Genomic DNA, 25,603 nt, shown 5'->3' on the forward strand with positions numbered 1-25,603 from the left:
TGGCAAACATGGTTCAGAATAGTTTTTCTATCACAATGAGTTAAGTCTGACTCTGAACTCTGAACAGTGGCTAATAAATGAACACCAGCTTTCTGCAATCCACTGTCCATGCTCTCCTCTGGTGGTCTCCAATGTTCAACTTCAGCAAACATTCAAGATGACTATCTTCACATGATGGCTTCTGACTCATGGAATTGACTCATCCCCCTCTGAATGTCCAATTGATGCACTTTCCCAAAAGGCAGCTTTGTTTGTTAGTGTCTTGCCTGGAGCACAGGCTAGTTGGGACTTCCACTCCCTGATGCTGACCCTAAAGGCCTTTGAGGGGCCTGCAGGAATGCGTGTGGGTTTGTAAGGCAGAAAAACAGAACTCAAATATTCAGCTTTCAAGTTGTACCGATGGAAAGCAAAAGGGGCATTTGAGTGTAATCATGTGTCTGCGTGAGGAGACATTGTTTATAGCATATAAACAAAGCTACGTTACAACAACATAATACAATTTCAAACATTTGATGAAAGGTAAAATGAAGGTTTGTTGAAAGCCAGGGTGAAGGGGCATCTAGTAGACTGGCCCAAGTCAATTCTGATTGTTCTTTATCTGTGCACAGTTCTTGACGGATCACCGGTGTCTGGCTGGAAGTGTTAATGAACCCACAACACTCAGCAGGGATTCAAATAGAAAATGTGGAATCACCAGTTATATTGATGCTTTTTCTTCTTTCCTTCAATAATGGTTATCTAAGCTTAGATAATAGCCGTCTAATTCAGACACCACATGAAGTATTAACATTTTAAATTGTGTTGGCCCAAATGAAGCGTAATTGAATGATTCAAACTTTTAATTAGTCGGTGTCCCTACAGTGTTGCATGACAGGGGAGAATACGGTTACCATTTCTCCCACAATTCCTTTCGATTTGAAATGTGTTGCAGTGTACTCAGTGGTTGGATTGACAAAATACAAAATAATATTTTTTTTTTAAAACTGTAATTTCTACAACTTAAAGGGATGAAATAACATTTTGTGGCAAGCAATTCCTGATTTTTGTATGTTAGCGTATGTGTGTGTGTTTGTGTGTGTCTCTTTAACTGCATAAAGCTCTATTTTCAGTGAGCCTTAAAATATGACCTATAGGCAGCCTAAAATGAACATACAACAAGTAGGCCTGGTTGGGTTCTAATTGCTTCATTCTTACTGCAGGCTGCCTTCAGAGACCTTTGCCAGGATAGCGATAGTTAATGAGATTATCCACTACACTATCTGCCAGGGGGAAATGCTTGTGCATCATCTCTGAGATGATTAAAGGCGGTTTTGTTGATGTATTTTTGACGGGTTACAACATTCTAATCAGGATTAAAATGAACTGCTAGGTTACATGCTGTGCTTCAGGCTTGACATTTTGTGCCAGGAATATTAAGTGAGTGCACTGTTTATCTAGATCTTTGCTCCAGTAATTGCAATCAATAAGCATTTTGTACGCGCTCCAAAGCAGGGCATTTCATGAAATCCTCCAGTTTATCAGATCGATGTCATAATGCGGTGTAGCAAGGATACTAAAATTGAATAATATATAAAAAGAAAACTGAACAATTGCTGTTAGAATCATTCTAGGCACTAATATTCTAGGCACTAATATTTTTTCCCGTTGCAGCATGTAAAGACTGAACTATAAAGGTCCTATATAAATGTAGGATTGTGAAGGTATGATGTGCAAATAGTAAACTATCACAAAACTAGTATTCCAATTAAAACCCCACTAGCCTCACGTTGTTTTCTGTCAACCTGATACTAGAACATTCTGTGAGTGTGTGTGTTTGTGTGTGCACACATCTGTCAGCAAGGTGTCATTGAAGTTGAAGAGCATGACATTTAAATAACGTGTCGGGCCATCTGTACCAAGTGATAACTTTATTTACTATTCATTTTAATTTTGCCTCGAAAAATACAGGGTTGATTTCTATCTTTTTTTTGTTTTAATCATTGGAGTAAAGCTTATTCTGCCTAATCTAAAACATGTAACATGTTTGCCTTGTCAGCGGTCACATTTTCTTCTCTGTAAATTGAATTAGATGATGGATTCCTCTCGACACAAACATCCGGCTGAATCAGAGCAAACTGAGGAGGTGAAGAGTGTCAGTGAGTCATGTTTGAGAAGATATCTGATGTGTATGTGTGTGTGTGTGTGTGTGTGTGTGTGTGTGTGTGTGTGTGTGTGTATTTGTGTGGCTGTGGGTGGTATTATATGAGCTGGTGGTAGTGCTGTCAGTGTAGTGGGGGGAAAAGCAAATTGTTGGTTCATCATGATTAATAAAGCCTCTTACCATCCTCCCGGCTGTTGTGGGCAAACAAGATTGAACTTGTGTAGAGTCTTATGATTAATACACAACTAGCCACGTCAGCTGTAGTATTTGTTTTTGTAGTCACCGTGTTTTTTTTTGCTGCTTCTCCTAAAGATTACCACTATCACACACACACACACACTTTTGCCTCCAATAAAGACAACAGCTATTCTTGCGCCACAGCTTTTTCAGTACGCACATAACTGAATACTAGTGTGTACGGTAAACATTGGTTCTGAAGTCAAGGAGAAACCAAATGCCATGACGTTTTTAAATAGATATCTCTTGAGGTTTCCACTACAGTTTACTCTGCATATGTATCTGAAATGAATTGATATTCAGTATACATGTAAATACATTTTCTTCATTCTTTCTCTCTTTCACTCATACAGCAAACAAAGCAACAAATAAGAATACACTTCATTAAAGAGGTACCACTTAGTTGAGTAGCAATACAAGAGCTTTACAAAGTATAGACATGGGAATCTAACCTATGGAGATTAATTTAAATATATATTTTCTCAAGCCAATACTATCTACTATGCTACCAACATGATAAAGTCCTGTATACCTTTCTCAAACTTTCTAGTACCATAATACGGGTATTGTCTGAAGTGTGAGTTTGATATATCCATTAAGTGACAAAAATAGGATTGAAATGTATACACCTCAGCATTACACTAAGTCCATGACATTGCAGAAATATTTTTTTTTAGATTTCTTTATTTAAAAGGGACAGCGCACATTAATAAACATGAGCACCAAAGTTCAACATGTAAAATGTGCCAGATTTAGCCATGGAGGCTAATTTTCACCTGTAGTCCCCTAGCAATATAGCATTACAAATGTCTCTTCCTGGATCTGAAGTCACGAGTGAGGCCAGCAGTAGTGAGAGCATGGGGAGGGGTTGAGTAGATGTTTTTTTAGCCAGCTAACTTTACAAGCAAGTGCTTAGGACATGTTGAAATACTCGGTTTTGTTCTAAAAGGCCAAACTGTTCTCACACAGTGTGAGCTTAGCAGCCAGAGTCGCTGCTGTACTAACACTGAGCACATGAACGGGCAACTGGTCAAAAGCCACTTTGCAAACATTTAATCAACATGATATATGTGCACATGCTGTCCCCCTGTACGGTAAACACGGACATGTGCAAACACAATTGTTTCGCAAGCCCGTTTCCCCGTAATGCAATGTTAGCACACACACACACACACACACAGCAAAGACGTACCACAAAACCCTTGTGGTAGGTCTGAGTTTATCATAGGTTCCCAACGATAAACACATTGAAAATAAACATTTCAAACATCACACACTTTATACAAAACCAAGCACTGGCAAACTCTTTGGCTGCTCTTTATAATGGGGCTCATGGTAGTATTGGTGCTGTAAGCTTGCTGTGTTTCAAAGACAACTTTTATGAGAGAGGGAAATAGTCAGATCATAAAAAATGAGCAAAGAGAAATAGCAAGCAATTCATGCGAGCTCATACAGTGTGCTATTCTTTCTGTGCTCTACCCCCTCACCAGGACCAATTTCTATGCATTCTCAAACCGATCTCAGTATGTCTTCAGTTCAAGTCAACTGTCTTCTTCCACTTGATTTCTCTGCCCAGTACCACAAACATTCACTTCCGGCTTTTCTCTCTCTTTGTTCTTGTTGCCGTCTTTTTGTAACGCAGCTGGTAACCACATGAACATGCCAAACTCCACTGGTAGCTGCCGCAGTCACTTTGGAAGTCCCAACAGTAGCCTATTTGGGTCTAGCAGTCTTGGGTTTATTTTTACTGCTGTTTTTAAAGGCTCTGTGTTTTTTCTCCCTCTTTATCTTGCCTCCCCGTCCTGTATTTTGACCTCACCTCTTCGTTGTTCCTGAGGTTGGAGATTTAAAAAATGAAACAGTTCTAAAGGCCAGTCTTGTCTCAGTACACTGTGGATCATACGGCTGATGAAGTTAGCCCAAGTAACACATGCAATAAAAAACAAATAATACCTGATCATCTGCTAGTCTTTTTTAGACTTTGATTTCTGGCCTCCACTGCTGAAAGTAGAATTTTTTTTGACTGTAGTTCTAAGCATGGGACTTGCTCAAATTATTAGTCAATATGTTCTATAGCTCCCAGTTAATCTCTATAAGAGCTGAGTCAAGGGTGCCATGTGATTGGAGACCTGGCTGTCAGCACAGAGGGTCCTCTCTGTCACGCTTCTTTGCAGCCTGGCAAGCTTCTGTATTGAGTGATGAGTCAGACATGTAGGGTTGAGTCGGGGGGTGGGGAGGGGGGGGCAGAAATATAAAGCAGCAGTCATGTTGGCAACTCTGCAACAAGATCAAAAAACCCCAGTCAGCTGCAGGACCCAGCAAATCTTGTTTTGAAGTTTAAAGCTCGAAAAAAATGTTTTGATGATTTCATCCCGACTAGCTGCTCCTTGCGCTTTGAAATGTCTCTGCGTGACTAATCATGGGATGGTTTTGGAAACTTATTTTGCCTACATAATTACTCATCCCGAATACTGATGTCAAAAAATTGCCTTCAACTTACAGTATGTTACTCAGAGCAGTGGTTCCCCCAACCTTTTTTACCTTAAAAGAAAGGAATGTCAACTTTAACCATGTTGTGACCAGTTCGAACAGTGCCAGTTTTGGGGGGGTGGAAAACACAACTCTCCTTTCCTGTAAATCATCTTGTGTTGTGACCTCTTTGGAGGTCTGGGGCTGCTAGGTTTTGAACCAGTGACCTAGAGTTATTGCAAACGTCAAGTCCTTTTACTATTAATGGTGAGGCTCCACATTCATACAAACAGTCCACAGGCTGTTTTTTGAACTCCAGTTACACTACATTTTGTCCAGGAACGTTCATGTTCAATGAATCTTTAAAGCTTTTTGTCTTGGACTTCACCTCAGGGCACGGGCACCTGCGCTTAGCTGGCCGTATAACTGTCTGTGTGACGCCATGGATTGGTGAAATATGGCTGTTTATGGGCTGTGTGGTTGGGTTGGAATTACACACTATACTATGTTGGTCTCAACTGCTTTGCCACTTCTTAAGAGGTCCCAGGGTGATTTTTACCAAGACCTGGCTGGCTTATTGAGCGGTCGCAACTGTAACAGCTATATGGTTGAAGGCCCAATGGCTTGAATTACTCATGGCTATTACGCACTGAAAAACCTGACCTCTACAGTGCAATAAAAGGTGTTACTGCATGTATGAATGGCTCCCTTCTTACCATGTGTTTGTTTTCCTATATCATTTTTTTCATGCTATCAAATAAATGTACCCGGCTTTTTTATTGGGTCAGGTCAAGTATACAATACATTTTTCGCATCATTCCCTGTTTCCAATTGGCCAATCACTCTCCTTGACAGGGTACTCCTGGGGAGAATCTAGCTTTCATACACAATCATTTAATTTAGATTTGCTTTCATTTTTATCATGTATATTTTTTCTCTTTCTTGTATTTGTTTGCAGTAACCAGAGCTCCATGTAGCAAGGCGTAGCAGCCCATCCATGCTTGCGTCTGTGTTTGTTTGTGTAATCAGCGTTGTAGCAGTTGACTGGACGCGCCTTATCAGATTGTTGGGTGGATGGAGATGAAAGCTGACCCCAGCTGGAACTCTCTTTAGAAATGGAATTTACAAAATCCTTAGTGCCAAATTAAAATTAAAAGTCTGAATTTTGATTGAGACATAGTGCTCTCACTCACTATGCATATTTTTAAGCAGACGTTGTTGTCTACACAGTGTGCACTGGTGACAAAAAATTACACTTACACTTTATGGATACATAAAACCTAAACTTTTGAGTATTTGCGTTGAGTATTTGAGGTTGCAAAAAAAGCCAAGTTGCAGGCAACTAGGGTGAGTATGCCGTCTATTCTAGGTCACTGTGACCTGGGCCAGTCCTAAGGAGCGTCAGAGAGCAGGAATAGCGCCTGAGCATGGAGGGAGGGCAGTGAGTTTACCAGATTGGAAAATGATCTCCGACTAGACACAGTGATTCACTAAGCATAGCGCATACACTAACAACGTAATCATATACTGTTATCAACTTGTACCCGGAAGGCGTTTTGATACTTATCATTAGGGCTTTTCCAGCTGTCTATTTCTTTTTCTGTCTGCAGGCTATAGGTGGATGTCTTACGATATCTAGTTTGGCTCATCATTAGCCCATTACAGTCCTACACAGAGCCAAGCATGTTTCATTTCAATGCTACTCCAGGCTAATGAACAGGTATCGATTTATCCAACAATCACAGCAATGAGCAAAGGAGTTGAATTCATTTGGTGTAAGTGACTTGCTCTTGCCAACAAACTGCTCCTGCTGCTCCCTCTCCCTTCCTCACATCCTTTCTCTCTCTCAATCTATCTACAGTCTCTTTCATCCCTGTGGCTGTGTAAGCAAGTCTTGACATTAGCAAATCAAGTTGCAACATAGTGTAATCTATTCACTCTGCTTATCTTGGTTTCCTTGCAATTTGTTCCTCATCAAAGTTTTTTTTTTCTTTGGGGGATGGGGGTGTCTAAGGACATTGGGTGTCTTATTCTATACAGATTGTAATGCCCCCCTGAGGCAAATTGCTATTCAGGATACTGGGCTGTATCAAAACAAATTGACTCCCTTAGATGGTCTACAAGGAAAAGTACCTTCAAGCTTTAGTTGCAGGACTGATAGGGGAGCGGAACATGCATCCACAATGCCCTCCTGTGGCCAATGTTGCGTACTGAAAGCGGATACTATCTACTGTTTGGGGCATCATGACATTCTGAGCTTGAATTTTTAGAGTGAGCTGAGAGACTGACAAGGAATTAAGGCAAATATGTGTTTAACAGTATTAGTTAACTTAAAAGTATTAGTTCATGCTTGTTTTTTTAAGTGCAAGAGATGGCTCACACAGAGCTTAGAGCAGGGGTGTCCAAACTTTTTTCACTGAGGGCCACATACAGAAAAATCTACGGAGGGCCGGGCCACTTTGCAAAAATAACACATTTATCAGGACAGTTAGCTGCTCTAATGTTTAGTTTCATAGTGTCTTTGTAAATTGTAATCCTTCTTCACGGCAACACTTTCCTTGCAACTTAAACAGACACATTTCCCCTCAGAGCCGGCCTAAGCCTTCATGGGGCCCTAAGCAGAATTTGATTAGGGGGGCCCCTCTCCAATGTTAGGGCTGATCAAATTATGGACTATTGTTAGATGCCATTCAGACACCCAGTGTTTTTTCTGCTATTGCCTTTTTTTTTACTTTTTAAAGTGAAATGCATGAATCTGGTAGCCTGGCATTCCCAGACCTGCCACTAGGCGCTGGCAAATTAAATTTGCTGCGCGTGTTGGTCTGGAGACGCTCCGTTGAAGCTTATCAAGACTACCAGAAATCTGGTATAACGTTTCAATTGGTTCTATCTAATATGGGCGCGCCAGAGCCCTTTATATGGTGCTCTGGGGAGGACGTAACCGGATGACGACAGTGACGTGCATGCGACGTCGAAGCTGTGATAGTAAACATCAAAGATGGCTGCGGATATGTTGTGTGAGTTTGAGACTGCTTTGGCCTCGACCCTTAACGAATTGGAAGACGGGACTCATAGCTTTCACTAGCAAGTAAGTGGAATGTTCTGTTTTGCCGACCGACAACGGCAAACGTTTAATTGAACAGTTTAACAGCTGTTCGCTAAACGAACGGGGCTTACGTCACTTGTGCATCGCTCTGATTGGTTGTAGTGCTATCCAACTGCGTGCAGTGGCATTTGAAATGCACGAGTAGGAGCCGCCCCTAGAGTTGGAAATTACTATTGATCGTCGCCAGACCCTCTATCGTTCAAGATATCAGGGTCAGGATTTCCAGGCTATGAATCTGGTGCACTTTGAGTGGAAAATTAAGAGGCTTACTCTGATGAATGTTGTATGAAAAAAGTATTTGGAGACACTGTGTCAGATGAATTAGAAGCTATTGAAAAAGGACACATGGATTTAACCCATAAGAACCCAGACCCATTTCTCCTTAAAGGAAAAATATGGCAGATATAACACAGACCAAGTGGACCACAAAGAACACATTTCTGAAGTTTTTTTTCAAATACTACCCCTTAATGTCAAAGATCTGTGATGTGACACATATGTCACATTGGGCGTTTATGGTAAATGTATTCCTTAATTGAGAATGAATCAACATGACAGTTTTTTCTGCTTAGTAACCCACATTTGCATTTGTATTTGCATTTCCACAACATATATCAATATTGTGACTTTAACAGTTCTGTTTAACAACTTATTATTTTGAAGATTTGTTTTATGGTATGGTAAATGGACTTATATAGCGCTTTATCTCCATTTTTCACAGACTCAAAGCGCTTTACATTGTTTTGTACACATTCACCCAATCACACACCGATAGCAGCAGCTACCACGCAGGGTAACTACGCTAACTACTACTAAGCTAACTATCGGGAGCAATTTGGGGTTCAATGTCTTGCCCAGGGACACTTTGACATGTGGCGGGGAGACGGGGGATCGAACCTCCGACCCTGTAGCCTGGTGCTACCAGACCATTGTACTTCATTTCATTTGTACAGAAGGTCTGGCAGTGCTGTAATTGGCAAACGTTCACTCACGGAGGCGGGTGTCTGTTAAAGTTTACAACTATTGGATCTGCCCAGTGCCACTCTGGATTAGCCAACCAATCGCATAACGTTTGGTCGTCACGTGTGTCATGAGCCGGCTTCTGGCAACTGAAACTGGAGCGCGACTTTGACGTCATCGTTCTCAGCCACTCGCTCTGTTCGCTGATTGGACCGGCTGTCGAATCTCCGGCAAAACTGGGAAATGGGCTATACATCCAGACTGACTACTGAAGGGAAAATAAAATTTGGCCGGAAGTAGGCGGGCGGGCGGAGCCAGGCTACCGACCCTGCACACCAGAGGCGAACTCCCTACCCACTTCGCCACTGCGCAAACTGAATAGAATCACATAACATTGCCTCATTGGAGCACCTCTCAACAAGATACTGTTGTCATGGTCTGTCTTTGTCCTGTCTTGTTTTGGTGGTTACCTGTGTTTCCTGTTTTATTTTGGTATGTCTGTCTTGTTCCTTCCCATGTCCTGTCAAGTTTCCCTCTTGTTTGATTACTGCTCCCTCCCCTAATGTGTTTCACCTGTCCCTCGTTGTCTGCCCTGTCTTGTGTGTGTATATCCCTGTGTGTCTTTGTTCCCTGTCTGAGTATTGTACCTGTTGGTGAGTCTGTCCCTGTGTTCCATGTGCCTAGCCTTTTTGCGCCTCTTGGAGTTTTTGGAAGGAATAAATAGTCTTCTAGTGAAACTGTCTGCATCTGAGTCCTCCTTGCCTGCCTGTCTGCCACTCACCGTAACAGAATACTCAGACCAAGTATGGACCCAGCAGACAGATATTTTGAGGTCGAGCTTGAGGAGGTAACATTAACCTTTCTTGCCTCAAGAAAGCCTGGGAGAAAGGCCCCACACTCGACCACCGAGAGGCAGCCTTGACACTGGCACACCGAGCTGTGGAGCTACAGCCTTGGCTTGGGGAGTCCCTACCAGAGTGGGCAAAGAGCTTTTTATACCCTCCTGAGTTTTGGTCTCCCAGCTGCCAGCACAAGCCCAAGCCTCTGCCCCCGGTCCACAGCTTCAAGCCTCTGCCCCCGGTCCCCAGCTTCAAGCCTCTGCCCCCGGTCCCCAGCTACAAGCCTTTGCCCCCGGTCCCCAGCTACAAGCCTTTGCCCCCGGTCCCCAGCTACAAGCCTCTGCCTCTGGTGAGTTTGGATTGCCTTCCATTACCACAATGCTCTCCAGCTTCCGAGTCGACCTCGGCCTCCAGCAGCAAGCTCCAGTCGCTGGCTTCCAGCAGCAAGCTCCAGTCCCCGGCCTCCAGCAACCAGCATGCTAGCTACCAGCCCCAGCATGCTAGCTACCAGCTCCTGAAGGCGCTCAAGCAACCACACAAACACTGTCCAGTTCCTGAGCCCACTACACACTTTCTTGAGGGGACCCGCCCTCTAGGCCTGCCAGGGGAGGCCTGCTTTTCTCCAAGAAAATTGTTGTGTTTGGTTGTGGCACTTCATCTATCTACATCACTTGATTCACTAGAGTCTGAATCGCCACACCACTCCCTCTCCATTTCTTTTTTGTTGGGAGTGTAATCAGGGTCCTCTGGGTCTTCATCCAAGCAATTGTCGTCACAGCCTTCAAATTCACTTTCATCTCCCATGATGATCTCAAGTGCATTCTCAACAGTGTAGTGCTTATTCTCAGTCATACATAAGAAAAAATAAAACAATTAGCCTTCTACATTCAAATGGGACCAGCATAGGACAGTGAATTGTGTTTGTTTTATTTACAGATATGCAAAAATAGTTTTGTAATATATTTGATCAATAACATAATAATTTATCATTATTTTTTTATTATATATGTTCAAATGTACTTTGAATTGCACAAAAGAACATACATTAATTAAAAATAATTGAAACAGCGTAACTAATTGAGCGGCTTATTACCATTCTTGTTATTGTGACAAATATGTCACATCAGAATTTCCAAGAATATTTTAAGGCTAAAACCCGATGTGACGTATACGTCACAGCGATATTTACCTAACTTGTTCTACATTAATTTATTCATGAAATATGGTCAGACTAAGTTAAATGTAATAAAGGACACCTTATTAACGCATTATAATTGTTAAATGGGTTTAAACTCACCTTTAGTAACAAAAAAAAAGATTTTTAAAATGAGCTGGGTCCTTCACTTGTGTGCACATGTCACAATGCAATTTTTGGGAAGTCACTTCCTGACATAGTCACATGACTGTCACATTACCACCACACCAGGACGTTGAGTATATGTCACTTAGGGACTTAATGAGTAAAAGTCAACAAAAAAGCTGTATATGGAAGATTGTAGGACATTCAAAGTGTGTGTTACGTGGGTGTCACCATGGGTCCTTATGGGTTAAAAAAAAATAAATAAAAAAATTTAAAGGGCCATATTACATTATATTTTCAAAATCGGCTGCGGGCCAATAAAAAGCGCCGTAGTTTGGACACCCCTGGCTTAGAGGTAGATTTTTATGATAATTGCCTCAAACAAACTGTCAAAAGAGAACTTGGTATTTGTCCTCGTGCAAAGGTTGGCAATGTCCACCCTCTGAAAGTGTATTTGACTTTGCATCTATGCTGAAGCTCCATTTCACCAAGTTATGATAATTAAACCAATGACATAGCCATTTATACCTTTAAATGGAGGAAAGCACCCTCCACATCTACAAATCAATGTGACAATTTGTTAACATGAAAGCTTCACAAATTACAAAACGAAGAAGCTCCAGCTACGTTGCTATAGAGATAACAAACGTAAACATAGAATATGCCGTTAGCATTGAAGGCTCTAATAGTCTCTAGTGGCAGTTAAATAGATTACAATTGGAATTGGTGTGTGTGTTGGCTTTGAACAGATTCCCAGGCCCGACTGGGTCTGTGACTGGGTGTAACTGCTCCCCACCTCTCTCTGTCGCCTGCCTAGATGGACCAGCAGACGTACTTGCAGGCTGAGTCAACAGACCACACACACTCCTGGGAAAAGACTATGCAGCTCCATTAAATTGGGAGATTGGAAACAAGAACACAAGTCTTTTCCGCCTTGACCTCACACGCAAATCATATGCAGACAAGCATCATTTCTTGACAAAGACAACAGTATTTTGCTGGTACATATGCCTATCCCCAACACACCCACGCACGTGCACACACACACACACACACACACACACACACACACACACACACACACACACACACACACACACACACACACACACACACACACACACACACACACACACACACACACACACACACACACACACACACACACACACACCTTTATACTCCTCACACACATTAATCCATGGGCCACAGCCAAAACATTTCACTTGTCGGTACCATTCAAGGTACCGACAAGTGGAAAAAAAAAAAAAAAAAAAGTGGCAACGGTTACATATTATTTTTGAATGATATCTGTAGATCTGTAGATCATATTTTGGTATGATAACCCTTCCTGAACAGCAGCTCTATCAGAATAATCAGATGATGAAGTTAATCTCAAGAAGATAAATTGCATTGTAGACACTGGTGAATGTCTTGGTTTAGGCTCATCAAATCAATAGCCCCTTTTACACAGAGATTGCGGCATATTGACGGAACAACATCACTCCAATATGCCGGCTTTGCTTGCTTCTGTGTTATTTACACAGAACCAAGCAACGCCGGCCTGCTGGCGCATCAGTAGTCCCTTTTACACAGCGCTCCGGAATGAAAGAGGTGCTTGTAAACAGCGTCAGGTGTGACGTAAACATTTAGCGCCGCGCCGGTCAGCTGCTTTACAACAACAACAACAATGGCCGGTGAATTGAGAGCAGAAGTGCTGGAGCTTGCAGTAAGAGGGCCGTATTTTACTGTCCCCACGATGTGCCAGTTGATCTCGCTACGCGCTGAGTCCAACATCACTGGGACAGTTAACCAAACTGACTAAATCAATCCGACCGCTTCACCTCTGTGTGTGTGTGTGTGACAGGTTGGTTGTGAGCGAGTCTCTTTGTGAGGGCAGCGATCTGCCAATCAGACATACACATACACATACACACAGTGTGTGATGTCACGTTACTGTAGACAGAAATAAAGTGTGGATATACGCTCAGACTTAGGATAATAATAGCGGCGGCGGAATGTGTTAGCAAAACAGTAGCTCTGTGGCTAACAGCTGAGCCGGAGCCTTCAGTCAGCTGAAGCAGACAGTCTAGCGGGGCGAGCAGACTATTCCCCCGTTACTAGGTCGACCTTCAAGCTGAACAAGAGCCCTCCGCTGCGCGTCGGGCTCCTGCTTCAGCTTGTCGGTCTTTATTTCTAGCAAGTGACCCGTTCGCTATACTTTATCCCTTACTTAGCCTAGCCTAGCTTTCCATTGTACAACTTCTCCTGGGCAGAAATAGACTCATACACTCTGCAAAATGAAGCGCGGGGGTTTGGATTGAGCAACGGACCTTATGATCAGCTAGATTATACACCGTTCCTTTTATTTGGTGATTTTTACGGGACATCAGGCCGCCGTGGTTAATGTTAAACACACGTCCTTCAACTGCTAACATGGTCGCATGTTTAGAACGTAGACTATGGAACGTCAAACGCCCCCCTGTTCCGCAACAACAAGCTGGAGCATTTAAACAGAGAGGCGGAACTGATCGTGTCGGGAATCTTACTACCCCCCCGAGGTAGTAAAATTCCCGGAACGATCACTCGCACCTTTCTTCCCTCGTTCCGCAACTGTCGCATTTATACAGCAGGGCGGAGGGCCGAAAGGCCGGCATATTCCCGGCTTTCACTGGCTGTGTAAAAGGGGCTAATGATTCTCAATGAGAAAAAGGTCACAAGTTAGAAGAGAATGTGTGATGTTCTGCCTATCTTTGCAACAGTTGTGCCTGATAGTAAATCCATGGCTAGAGCTAAATGTAATCACAGAACATATGTATATTACTACATTTTAACTGCAGACCTGAGCCCAACATTGTCTCTGTCTGGAACTGGCTGGATTCATTTTTTCTAAATGTTTAAAAGCAATATACTGTGGTTGTGCTTTCAACAAGTGTTACAATTTCAAACATCATACATTCCTTGTGTAAACCAAGTAAGCATCTACTTCAATGACGTTACATCTACAGTAGGTGGCAGCACTAGCCCATTTAACTTCCACAGAGTAACACCAGACAACTCAATGATTTCAAGGCTATAATGTGAATGCATGTATTAGGACCGAAGGGTTACGGGATCAATGTAAGAAAGAGCTACAATTAAGGGAAGACAGACAGAGGAGAGATATTAAGTAACAAAGCAAGAGCATTAGAAGAAGCATGTGAATTAATGTGGAAAGAAAGAAAGAAAGTATGAAAAAATTAATAATTAAAAAGAAAGAAAGTTTAAAGATCTAGACAGAGCGATGACTCTATCTCCCCTTTCAGCCACATGCCCACATGCCGAGGAGGGCATGGATAACTGAGGTCAGAGGTATGGGGGGAGCTTGAGGTGCAGTTGGTGTGTGGAAGGCAGACAAGGGCAGGCAGGGGCAAAGCCAGGAGAGTAAACTATGCCCGGGAGCGCAGACGGGTGGAGTGACCCATGATCCTCTGCAGTGGTACGACCACCTGTTTGTCTGTCTGTCTATCTGTCTGTCTGTATGTCTGACTGACTGTCCTTCTGGTGTGATCTTGTGCTTAAAGGTGACAGCTCTCTCTAATGTTAGATAAAAAACAACCATTGTGGATAAAACAAAATATATTAAAGGGGGGGGGGGGGGGAATATGATGCTACGTACATTAAATCCATTAAATGTACTGGCTGGTTTTGCGATCACGAAAATGTCTCAATGTGTACAAAGTGTATCATAAACATGAAGATGGAAAGGAAGAAAGATGGATGTATGGTGTCCCATCTGGTCTGTACTGTATATGCTGCCCTGTGTAAGCAAAGAGAGCTCAGTGCAAACTGTCCACTTTCAACTCAAACATTATACAGTACATTTGACTCAAGCAAGTGACAAACGTACACAGGCATCCGCATGCTCAGACATACCCACATAGAAAGTGGAGTGGTGGCTTGCGAGGGTGTTGAGAGAGGGGGTCAGGGATCACACTCTGTTGCCTCAAAGGGCATGCGGGAGCACAACTCACACCCAACCTCTGCCATGAACACACACACACACACACACACACACACACACACACACACACACACACACACACACACACACACACACAATCAGAGATGGTCCTCAGATACTCAGTAAGATGGATTTGAGAGCATTTTGTAGAGATATATGGTGGCAGTTCAAACTTCAACTCAACACCAGCATAACGTATATAGGATTATAGACTGTAATGTTGTGCAAACTGCTGTTTAGGTCAATGAGTAGGTGAGTGAGTGAGTGTGAGAGAGAGAGAGAGAGAGAGAGAGAGAGAGAGAGAGAGAGAGAGAGAGAGAGAGAGAGAGAGAGAGAGAGAGAGAGAGAGGGACACACTGGATGTTCTGCAAGCAGTGAAAAGAGGGGGGAGAGGTTAGGGAAGCTATTATCCAAATGAAATCAGGCAGATGGTAGCATTGACAAACACATGGCCATAATGGCTGAGTTGGCAGAAATCCCAGCCATAACTATAATGTTTGTCATAATGAAGCATTTCTGTCAATCACAACTTTCAAATCATACACATGACTACAGTACAGGTCAGTCAAATGTGTCTCTAGACAATGAGTGACAGTCAATGACCGTGTAACATTTGTAGTGGTAGTTTGAAGCTATAGGAAAGTCACTATCTTGAATGTATAACTATATACAAACAGTAGGTGCTACTTATGTTTGTGGCCTTGTCATCTCCTCCAAACAAAGGCCAACCATTGTTTGCACTTCCTTGCTGTCCATCTCTTGTTCTTGTTCAAATCTGAGGCTGCATTTGTTTAAGTCACACACACATTTTCAGACTACTGTTCTCCAAATGGTTTTACAATCATAGAAAGTAAGCCTGTTAAATCACATCAATTAACAAATTATTGACGGTGCATATGGCTTTGGGATGACTCTGTCAACCTGATGAACCAGCCAGTATTATCTAACAATGATGACCATGCACATTCACTTTGTGTGCAATGTATTATTAATGGACCCTTTATTTATCTAATTTGTGCCAAAAAAAAAATTAATCAGATGTTTGGCCACACACACACACACACACACACACACACACACACACACACACACACACACACACACACACACACACACACACACACACACACACACACACACACCAGAATGCTTGCCAGAGTACAGCTAAAAGATAATGATTCTCATCTCAAAGGGGCCAGATCTAGTCTAACCTCAAATCTGGCAGCCATATCTGTGCACACTATGAGCCAGAACTAGAACATTTGGCTATTCTGTGCATCGTTATTCAGACTGACCCAAGATAGCTATGATATAACCCATACTCCCCTATACCTTTGACTTATGTAACTTCAAATACAGTTTTTAGCAAAATATCTAATATGTTCAGTTCTGAGTAAAGTGAACAGGGTGGGGTTAAGGTCTAGGGTTAAGCACACAAAACAAATACTAGAAAAAGCTTTTTTGAAAGTATTGCTCCGACATATATTTTGTTTAAATAAGCAATAATTGGCGGGTTGGTAAGAAATGTACGTGTTTGTGTTTGGGAACAGGGTAAAGTGTATAACGATGTATGAAGGTGGCAGTGGGTGGGAGGGTTGGGGGACTTCCCCTTCATCCTGTAGCTCTTCCGTGCGGAGGCCGCATTCCCAGCACCACTCAGGGGGCTCCAGTGAGCAAGCCACGACACCAAACCCACACGGAATTCTAGGAACGTTTTCCCTGTGGTTTCAGGTTACCACATACACACATTGAGCACAGATCACAGGCACACACACACAACACCCTCCACAGTAGTGAACTGTACTTTTCTTGTTTGTACAGAGTTGGTTTTGTTAGCTTACCCCTCTCTCCTCCCATGCCTGTCAGTCATTTTAATGTTAAACTCACATATGTATCCATTGGGTTGGACAACAATTTGGATTTAAGCTTAAACTTGAAATTAGATTCACCTCAGTCCGCTTGTTCAGAGTCTCACATTGATGGTAAATACCACACACTGGAAAGTTAAAACTGGTACACATACGTAAACACTAAAACCTGACAGGGAATCTTGCCAATGCTCTGTATGGACCCCCAAAGTTAGACGTATAGATAAACGTTGCATCACACAAAATCCCATGCTCAAGTCAGAAAATAACGTACACTCAATCAAGCTCTAACTGACATTTGTAAAGTCTGCTGTATCACCCGGGAAAAAGGATAACGGTCCCTAAAAATAGTCATGACAGAGAGAGAGAGAGGTTCAGCTCTAAAAGTCAGATGTGATCATGTTGTTTGAGTGCTGATGTGTGTCGGGTCGAGTGTGTAAATGTGTTGTGTATTGAGAGTGTGTGCTGCTGTCTGTGGCACACAGAAATAGTATGGTGGTCTGTTAGGCCATAATCCCGTGTCCGCACGTCTACAGAACAAGCTGTGTGTTTGGATCAAAGCAGTGGTTTGAAAGTGGATTTTCTTTCCCCTTTGAAGAGTGTTAAAATGAAAACTGAACTGAGTGAGCCAGTGAGCCAGTGTGACTGATATGGTTAGAGTCAAATACAGTATATGAAGCCTTTCACATACCATTGGGGGCTGTATTATTTGAGAACTAGTTTTGTTTATTTTGAGGTTTGGTTTATGTGCCATCAATCAAATTCCCCATTCTAGAAAATTAGAAGTCAGAAGAGGCATCTAGTATAGAAATGTAACAACAGAAATTAAACAGAATTTCCTTTACAAAGTTCATTAGGAACCAGACTGTGGCCAAAGGCAGAGACATCTCTCACATTGCGACACTATGATAGGCATCGCAGAGCGTGTGCCAAGAAACAACCAGCACTTCACTGCATAGCTGGGGTGTCTTCCAAGAGCAATTTAATGACACAAGATAAAATTGCCTCTAAAATGCAGGGATCATCCTGAAGGACTCATCCTTGACTGTTTCTATGACACGTAATATTTTGGGCGGTGTGGTGTTTATGTGTGCAATTGCATTTAATCAATGTTGCTGACATCAAGGAGGAGACATTTTTTAGAGTTTTGTCCTTCGTGCACTGGAGGGGTATGTCAGAAGGTGTGTCATACTGATATAAACAATCTCAACAACCCTCTCACAACACACACCATACACAGACCACACAGACCACTATTGGCTGGCAACCAGACACGCTAGCCATGAGGACTTCAAACAGGCTCATAGAGGCAATTAAGCAACAAAGACAGAGGGCTCTCCTAAAGCCACTGTTTCCTGCTGCCACAGAACCTATATCCCTATTTTTTTTTCTTCATTCATCCATCACTTTGTCTTCCCTTCTATCCATTCTTTTTTCATACACACGTTCCCCTCCCAAGCATGTATATATCCCTTTGTTTCTCATCCTCATCTCCTGCTATGAGTTTGATGCCTTGCCAATGGGCAGGCACCGCGGTTAGTGGGCACACTATGTCTACCTCGCCCAGTAGGACCAGCTCCAGTAAAACATGCCAGTCTATTGTGGTATTTTAATTATATTAGCTCAACCCACTCCACCAGGCTGGACTGGCAACAGAAGGGACTGTGTGTCCCCTCTGTAAAAGTGACGATAGTATGAAGACTGAAAGGAAATTTCACAAACATACAATATGCACAAGGCACACCATAAAATCCAAACTTGAGGAGGCTGAAACACATAAACACTCTTGCCTCAAGAGGCATGTTGAGTCCCAGATTGGCAAGTAATTGCACAGTGAGGCCAACAACAGCCCATTTGCTCACACACCATCTACACAAACTCTTATTCTAAACTCGCTTTCCCATTTTATATTGTATACTGCAACAAATTTAGACCATAACTGCAAACTAATTTTAGTTTGATGATCGATGTTGTTTACGCTTTCTCTCACGCACACGCACACACTTATACATAAACACACACACACACACACACACACACACACACACACACACACACACACACCAACGATGCAGGCTCAAAGAAAGACAATTCTAAGCAATGTAGTAATGTACAGCCAGTCATGTTTAGGACACGGCAGCAGCAAGGGTTATGGGAAAGGGATGGGCCAGTGAATCAGAGCTATGAAGAAACAGAAGAGAAGGATTGTGGAGGAGGGCCAGTGGAAGGAATGGGAGTTTAGTCGCAAAATGCAAATGGGAGGTTAAAGGGTAAGTGTAAGGGTAGGGAAAAATGAAAGAATGTGAAGTTTATATTCCATAACTTTTCATAACTGTTTTCATGACTCTACTGTACCACCAATCCATCATGTCTGTCTCTATGTCTTAAAAATATGTCCTCATACGTCTGCTGGTGTTTTGCTGCTACAACAAGAGAAAGCCCTTAGCTACACATATACAGCACACACAGGCTCTCAGCAGGGAATGTCCTTCCTCTCAATATAGTAATTAATTCATTGTCCCCTCTGCTAGGATTTCATTTTCCAATTCCCTTGCATTTCTCAAACTGAGCTCCTCCGACCCCAAGAGACAGACACAGAGAAGGCAGGGAAGAAAACTGGAAAAGGAGGAGAGAAAGTGAGGGAACTAAATGGAGGGGGTGAGGAGGACTTTGCCCAGTGCAGTGCTCTCTCCCTGCTTCTCCCTGCTTCTCCCTGCAATAACACAATGGATTCCAGATGTCAAAATGATAAACAAATGAATTGTCATAACCTCATAAAAATGCAAGGCATTCAGAAGCACTCACACGTTGCTATATTGTCTGTGGCCTATCCCCCCCCCCCCCCCTGAGCTAATCCAAAACTTTAGAATCAGCCCAGAAGTACAAGTGATAAGGTAATCATTCTTGTTCAAGAACACAAACACACACACACACACACACACACACACACACACACACACACACACACACACACACACACACACACACACACACACACACACACACACTATGGACATGCTTTTACACACCCACATGAGCATACAGCCCCTCATGTAAAGATCACATCCCTATATTTTTTCCTCCGAACAGAATAGACACACAGTACAACAATGCAAAATGAATCCCTACAGTGTTTTTGGGTCGGAGAAAATGTGATGAAGTCCCGGAATCCATCTAAATCATCTCTTAGCACTTTGCACTGGAGAGTTATAGGCTAAGCTCCAACAGGATAAGTCCTTCATTCACTCCTCTCTATTTCTTTGACTTCTTTTCTATTATACCATCGGTGCAGAATGTTCGTGGCAGAAGTTCAAATCATTTAATCAACCATAACTTTTTCAATCCAGATAGTGTTACCACTGTTTGCTTCCATGGTTCCTGGAGTTTACTTTGACCATTGAAATTGATCGCTGTGCTGTGTGAGTCGCGTCTGAAATTGTACGTATTTCGGCATTGAAGTCAAATGCTGCAATTTTATTTAGATTAAACGCACAACAGGTCTTTACTGTCAGTGGTCAGATAACACGTCATCATTTTTCACTCTTTCCAGGAGGATGCAATTTATTAGTTTCCACTTCTGCGCCACCTGTGAGCCTGGTATTACACCCGATTTGCTGCTTCTCATACAATAATACAATGATGGTTGGAGGTTGAGACACTTTCATAGTCTATGAAGTCTAAATGTGTGCCGGTTGAAAAAGTATGCCAGTAATTGATCTAGATTCCTGTGTGCAGTCTGGCCTTAACCTAGTGTTACCCATTTACTTATCACCAATTCCTCTGTTCAATGTAGTTTGCTGCACCTACAGTGCACCTTTTTGCAGGATTGATTGATTGATTGATTGATTGATTGTCTTTATTTCGAACATGCAATAAAAAATAGATGAATAAATAACAAACAAACAAAAGAAAAACAAAGAAATAGAATTAAAAAAAACAAACAAAAGAAAAACAGACATGCTCGAAAGGGGGTAGGAGGAAGTAAAAAACTTATCTAGTCCTACCCCTTAACAGATCAATTTTGCTTGGATAGATTATGTTATTAGCATGTCAGTATAATAAAAAGCTATAATAATGCATATATACATGAGTACCGAATCATTTTGTGCATATATATATATATATATACATACACATACATACATACACACACATATACATATATATAATAAACAATCACATATATATATACTATAAACTATTTATATTACATTATAAATACCCATACATGTATATTGTAAGTTACTATACATATATAAATATTACAAATATAAATACAAATACCATGTATTCTACAAAACTACAGTCTACATATGTCCATGTTATAAAGGCTTTTCTAAATTTCTGTACTTTGTGAAGATGATGTAACAATGATCCTAACAATGATGCAAAAAATTGCACTTACATGTTTCGCCTACATGTAGCACTTACATGTGGCACTTTGCAGGCTGGCTTACTTGAAGCGTATGTACTGACGTGATTATTGCTGTTCTGAGTGTGTACCTTCATGGTTGAATGCACTTATTTGAAATCGCTTTGCATACAAGTGTCAGCTAAATGCAATGCAATGTAATGATCTCTAATCTCTTGTTACTGACTGATTATGGAGCTCACTTATGCCCTCTTGATTTTCTATCCCTACGCAATTATTTTGGTCCATGTCTGGGAGAAATTTAGCAAAAGGTTATATTCTAATGAGAGTCTCATTGAGATCACAATACCTCCTCATGTGTTTTTAGTCAACAGGCTAATCAAGGTCCTTATTAATGCCATAACAGTGGCTATAGCCTACAGCGTTGTTTCATGACCTGCTAACACTATCTTTAAGTGTATGTGTCAGAAATGTTTTAAAAGGGAAAGAAAGAGGCCTGGTAATAACCACTGGTTAAGTGAAGAGAGATGGCGATGAGTTATTTCAGTGTTACAGGTTTACTACAATGGGTTTACTGTAACTGGCTACCTCTAAAAAAATTAGGCGATCTTATCTTTCTGAAAAAATGGTGCGAAGTATTCACACATGTGACGCAGTAAATGTTCAGAGATGCTTGAACACATGCCAACATGCACATTTAGTTGTAAGTACAACTGCTTGCCCCCTGCTCGCCCCTCTGTCGTCAGATGCTGCATAAAGAGAGCAAAGGAATTTCAATCCCCGATGCCTTTGATGTGCTTTGAAGTATTACAACATATAAGTGTCTGTGTATGTGTGTGTGTGTGTGTGTGTACGTGTATGTGTGTGTGTTTTCTCACATGTGGATGTGCGTCCCTTTGTTCGGAGCACAGTGTGATTGTGTCTAAATGAATAACCCCTCCAGCTGTTGAATTACATATGGATCCCGTGTGGATTGATACGCGAGTGTTTGGCCTTTATGTGTCTCTGCCCTCCTGTGCGTTGGGGAAAACCCACCAAGCCCCTCAAAGGCTTTGTGTGACCACCACACAGGAAGTTAAACTATGACACAGTTTAACACCATAGCAGCTCAACTGTCCCCTGTCCACCATACTTTGCTATTTTTTTTTGCCTGTCACTATTTATCCTCTAGGAATGTATCAAGAACCAATACTGGTTGATGCCAAAATTTAAAAAATGTCACATTCGTTTTATTTACAGTACCATACCTTAAGTACCGGGGATGGCAATTTTACGCCTGCATAATGCTTATAGTGGTTACTTAAAGGCTGAATGCCAATGTTGTTTTTTGTCATGTTAAAAGGTTTTTTATAAAGTGTATGCTGAATCACATGCCATGGGATTCATTGTTTGTTTTTGTTGTATAACCTTGGTATTGAATGGGGTATTGAGAATCGTGGAATTTCACTGGTATTGGAATTGAATATTACATTTTTTTAGTACTGTGACATGACATCCCTACTATCCTTGTCCCATCTCCTTTGCTGCTTGCTCTCGTGTGACTTTCCCAGGGCATGGTGTGAGTGGGCAGTGGCAGTAGTAGTGGCAGAGATGTCCAAGTCTTTCCCATGCAGCCTCATAGGAGGGTCTTTGTTTCCCCTCCAGGCTTTGGGGGTCCCCGCGGCAGGGCTGTGCCCCACTCCAATGACTCTACAATGGGTCTTTATGCTGCCAAGCCCCCCCCCCCCCCCCCCCCACACACACACATCACTCCATCATGCTTCCCTCACCAGGGGCACAGGGAGGCACAGGGGCCACCACGGCACCAAAAACGCCAACCCTTTTCATGCCCTGCCCTCTCTCTCTCTCTCTCTCTCTCTCTCTCTCTCTTCTCTCTCTCTCTCTCTCTCTCTCTCTCTCTCTCTCTCTCTCTCTCTCTCTCTCCACTCTCTCTCTCTCTCTCTCTCTCTTCTCTCTCTCTCTCTCTCTCTCTCTCTCTCTCTCTCTCTCTCTCTCTCTCTCTCTCTCTCTCTCTCTCTCTCATGCATGCCAACAGAGTCTGATGCAGTGAAAGAGGTTTGCTGGATAACCACAGGCCAATCTGAGCAGTTTATGTATGAGTGGTGCCAAATGTTTCAGTAGTACAGTACTGTTTTCTTACTCAAACCGATGAATACTTGACACCACACGCAAAGACCCGGCTCTCACCAGGGAGGGTGTGATAACACGCCGTTACAAGCCATTAGCACTGTTGTTGAAAAACCATTGCCCTTTTCGAGTGAAAGTGACACACACACACACACACACACACACAAACAAAGGACTTGCTTTAATTAAATACCGTTTTTTACCAACTCATATACTCCTGATCGTCGACTTAACCCATAAATAGGTGGCTTGCTAAATTGTTCTCAGATACTTGCAGATCCTCTCCAGCTTAAGGGTAGGAAAGTACTCTGAGCCAGACATGCAGATGAGAAAAGAGGAGAGGAGAGACAAGAAGAGAATCAAATATATATATATAAGCTATCTAAAGCCTGACTTATCCATATTAAAGTCTCAGACAAAACGCTTTTGGACAACATTAAGGGTCTTTTCGGAATCTTTAGACATCTGTTCATGTGACTAATGTCTTCACGTGGACTCATGTAAAGCATTATGGATGGCTTAATCCAACAAAAAGGACAATAGCCAAAGGATTCTGACAAACACGGGGTGAATCATGGGGAAAAAGGCATCCCCGGACCTCTGTTTTTCCACTGTCAGGGCCAATACTCGCCGTGCCAAGAGCCCAGGGTTGCCATGGTAATGAGAGCCAGTTTAGGGCCACCGCAGAAGAAGGGGAGCATAACCTTGTCATAATTGGGCACACTGCGCATTCTAGAGCGTTCAAGAAAACAGATCCAGCAGCAAGGGGAATCAGTTACACTCATACTGACTCATACTGGCTCAGTGAACGTGCATCAATTCTCTGTTCTCTTCTCATGCCGACTGAGAAAAGCACATAACCACACAAACACGCATGCACGCGCACAAACACACACACACACACACACACACTGAGAGATGCAACCCAACCATAAGCAGGATAAAGGGTTCCAGGGCCACACCTAATATCAGCACAAAATAAAAACCGTGTGTACATCATAAAGACCCAGAATGGGGTAAAAAAAAAAGTGCGTAGAAAGGCACAGATAGCAACTCATTAACTGACACGAACACAAAGGGAGAAGAGAGCCTAGCAACTATTTGTTCTGCCTGCATTCACTCAACATGGAGATAGATTTAATGACTTCCTTATTTCCCCATTGATTAACAACAGCCAGCCACACTGGCTCACAATTCACAAACTTGACAATATCCTGCACCAGCATAGCACCAGCACATACACAGAGGGTATTTCATATACTCCTCAAGGCAACTTGTATTCAACAAGTTATTAAATCTAAGGTGAAACTGGATGACCTGTCTGAAACGATGCATCAAAGCCAGCATCTATAGTGTCATCTGTAGAAAATGAAAGTTCTTATCTCCCAAACTCCAATGCTGCCAAAAAAACATGTTTATGCAACAGTTGGCTCTGGCAAAGTAGTATTACGAGATTTTATAACTTTGCCAAAATCCTGAGGAACAAACCCCCTCTCACAGCGGAAAGGCGAAATACCAAAATAAATGAATGTTCGCTTGCTCTTATTAAATCTGTAAAGAACAATGGATTTTGGGGCGTATAGGGCTTCAGCTGAAGGGGATTTAGATTGAAAAATCGAACATTTTGTAGTTCAAAAATATAGGAACAACTTTCTAGTTGTGTTCAGAGCAGTGCTGCTCAGCGAAACTAAAAAATATCCAATTCTGCCAGGGTCTGGTTTGTTTTTATGTATTTTTATGCCGAGAATCTACCATCGATAATGTGCATGTCTGAGAGGAAATGAATGTCTCATCAATACTTGACAAATTAGAGATGTTAGTGTTTATCTCACCTCTCTACCACATTGTCTCCGCTCCAGCACGTGGTGTCCTCCACTACATTCTCCCCTTCACACAGCATCTCTGGCAATGCTGCAAAGAAAGACTTGTAGCGCTGCAGGTACATCAAGAACTCCCTTAGGAAAAAGCAGACACACAGAGAAAGGACATAGTGCACTTGTGAAAACACACCATGTATCTATTGCTGTTTTGAATTGTTTTGTTTTTTAAAACATATAATTGAGGAATGCATTGTGTGTCTGGCAACATTTTTTGTTTGGTTGGTGGTGGACCCACTTCTCAATACTTTGGTAACACACCACCAAGAATATTCAACAATTCATGCATGTGACAAAAGGCATGT

At 42.2% G+C, this 25,603-nt stretch overlaps 1 protein-coding gene across 2 annotated transcripts in view; it reads right to left on the bottom strand.

Moving 5' to 3' along the window:
• The window catches only part of LOC307255219 (glypican-5-like), a 105,720-nt gene that overhangs the window by 38,485 nt on the left and 41,632 nt on the right, over positions 1-25,603 (bottom strand). For both annotated transcript variants that reach the window (XM_080033868.1, XM_080033869.1), the window contains one exon: positions 25,254-25,376. In XM_080033868.1, coding sequence (XP_079889994.1) covers positions 25,254-25,376 — 123 coding nt within the window. The remainder of the gene's footprint in view (positions 1-25,253; positions 25,377-25,603) is intronic.

This window comes from Ammodytes marinus (genome assembly GCF_949987685.1).
Source record: "Ammodytes marinus genome assembly, chromosome: 9".
NCBI classification, from domain to species: domain Eukaryota; kingdom Metazoa; phylum Chordata; class Actinopteri; order Uranoscopiformes; family Ammodytidae; genus Ammodytes; species Ammodytes marinus.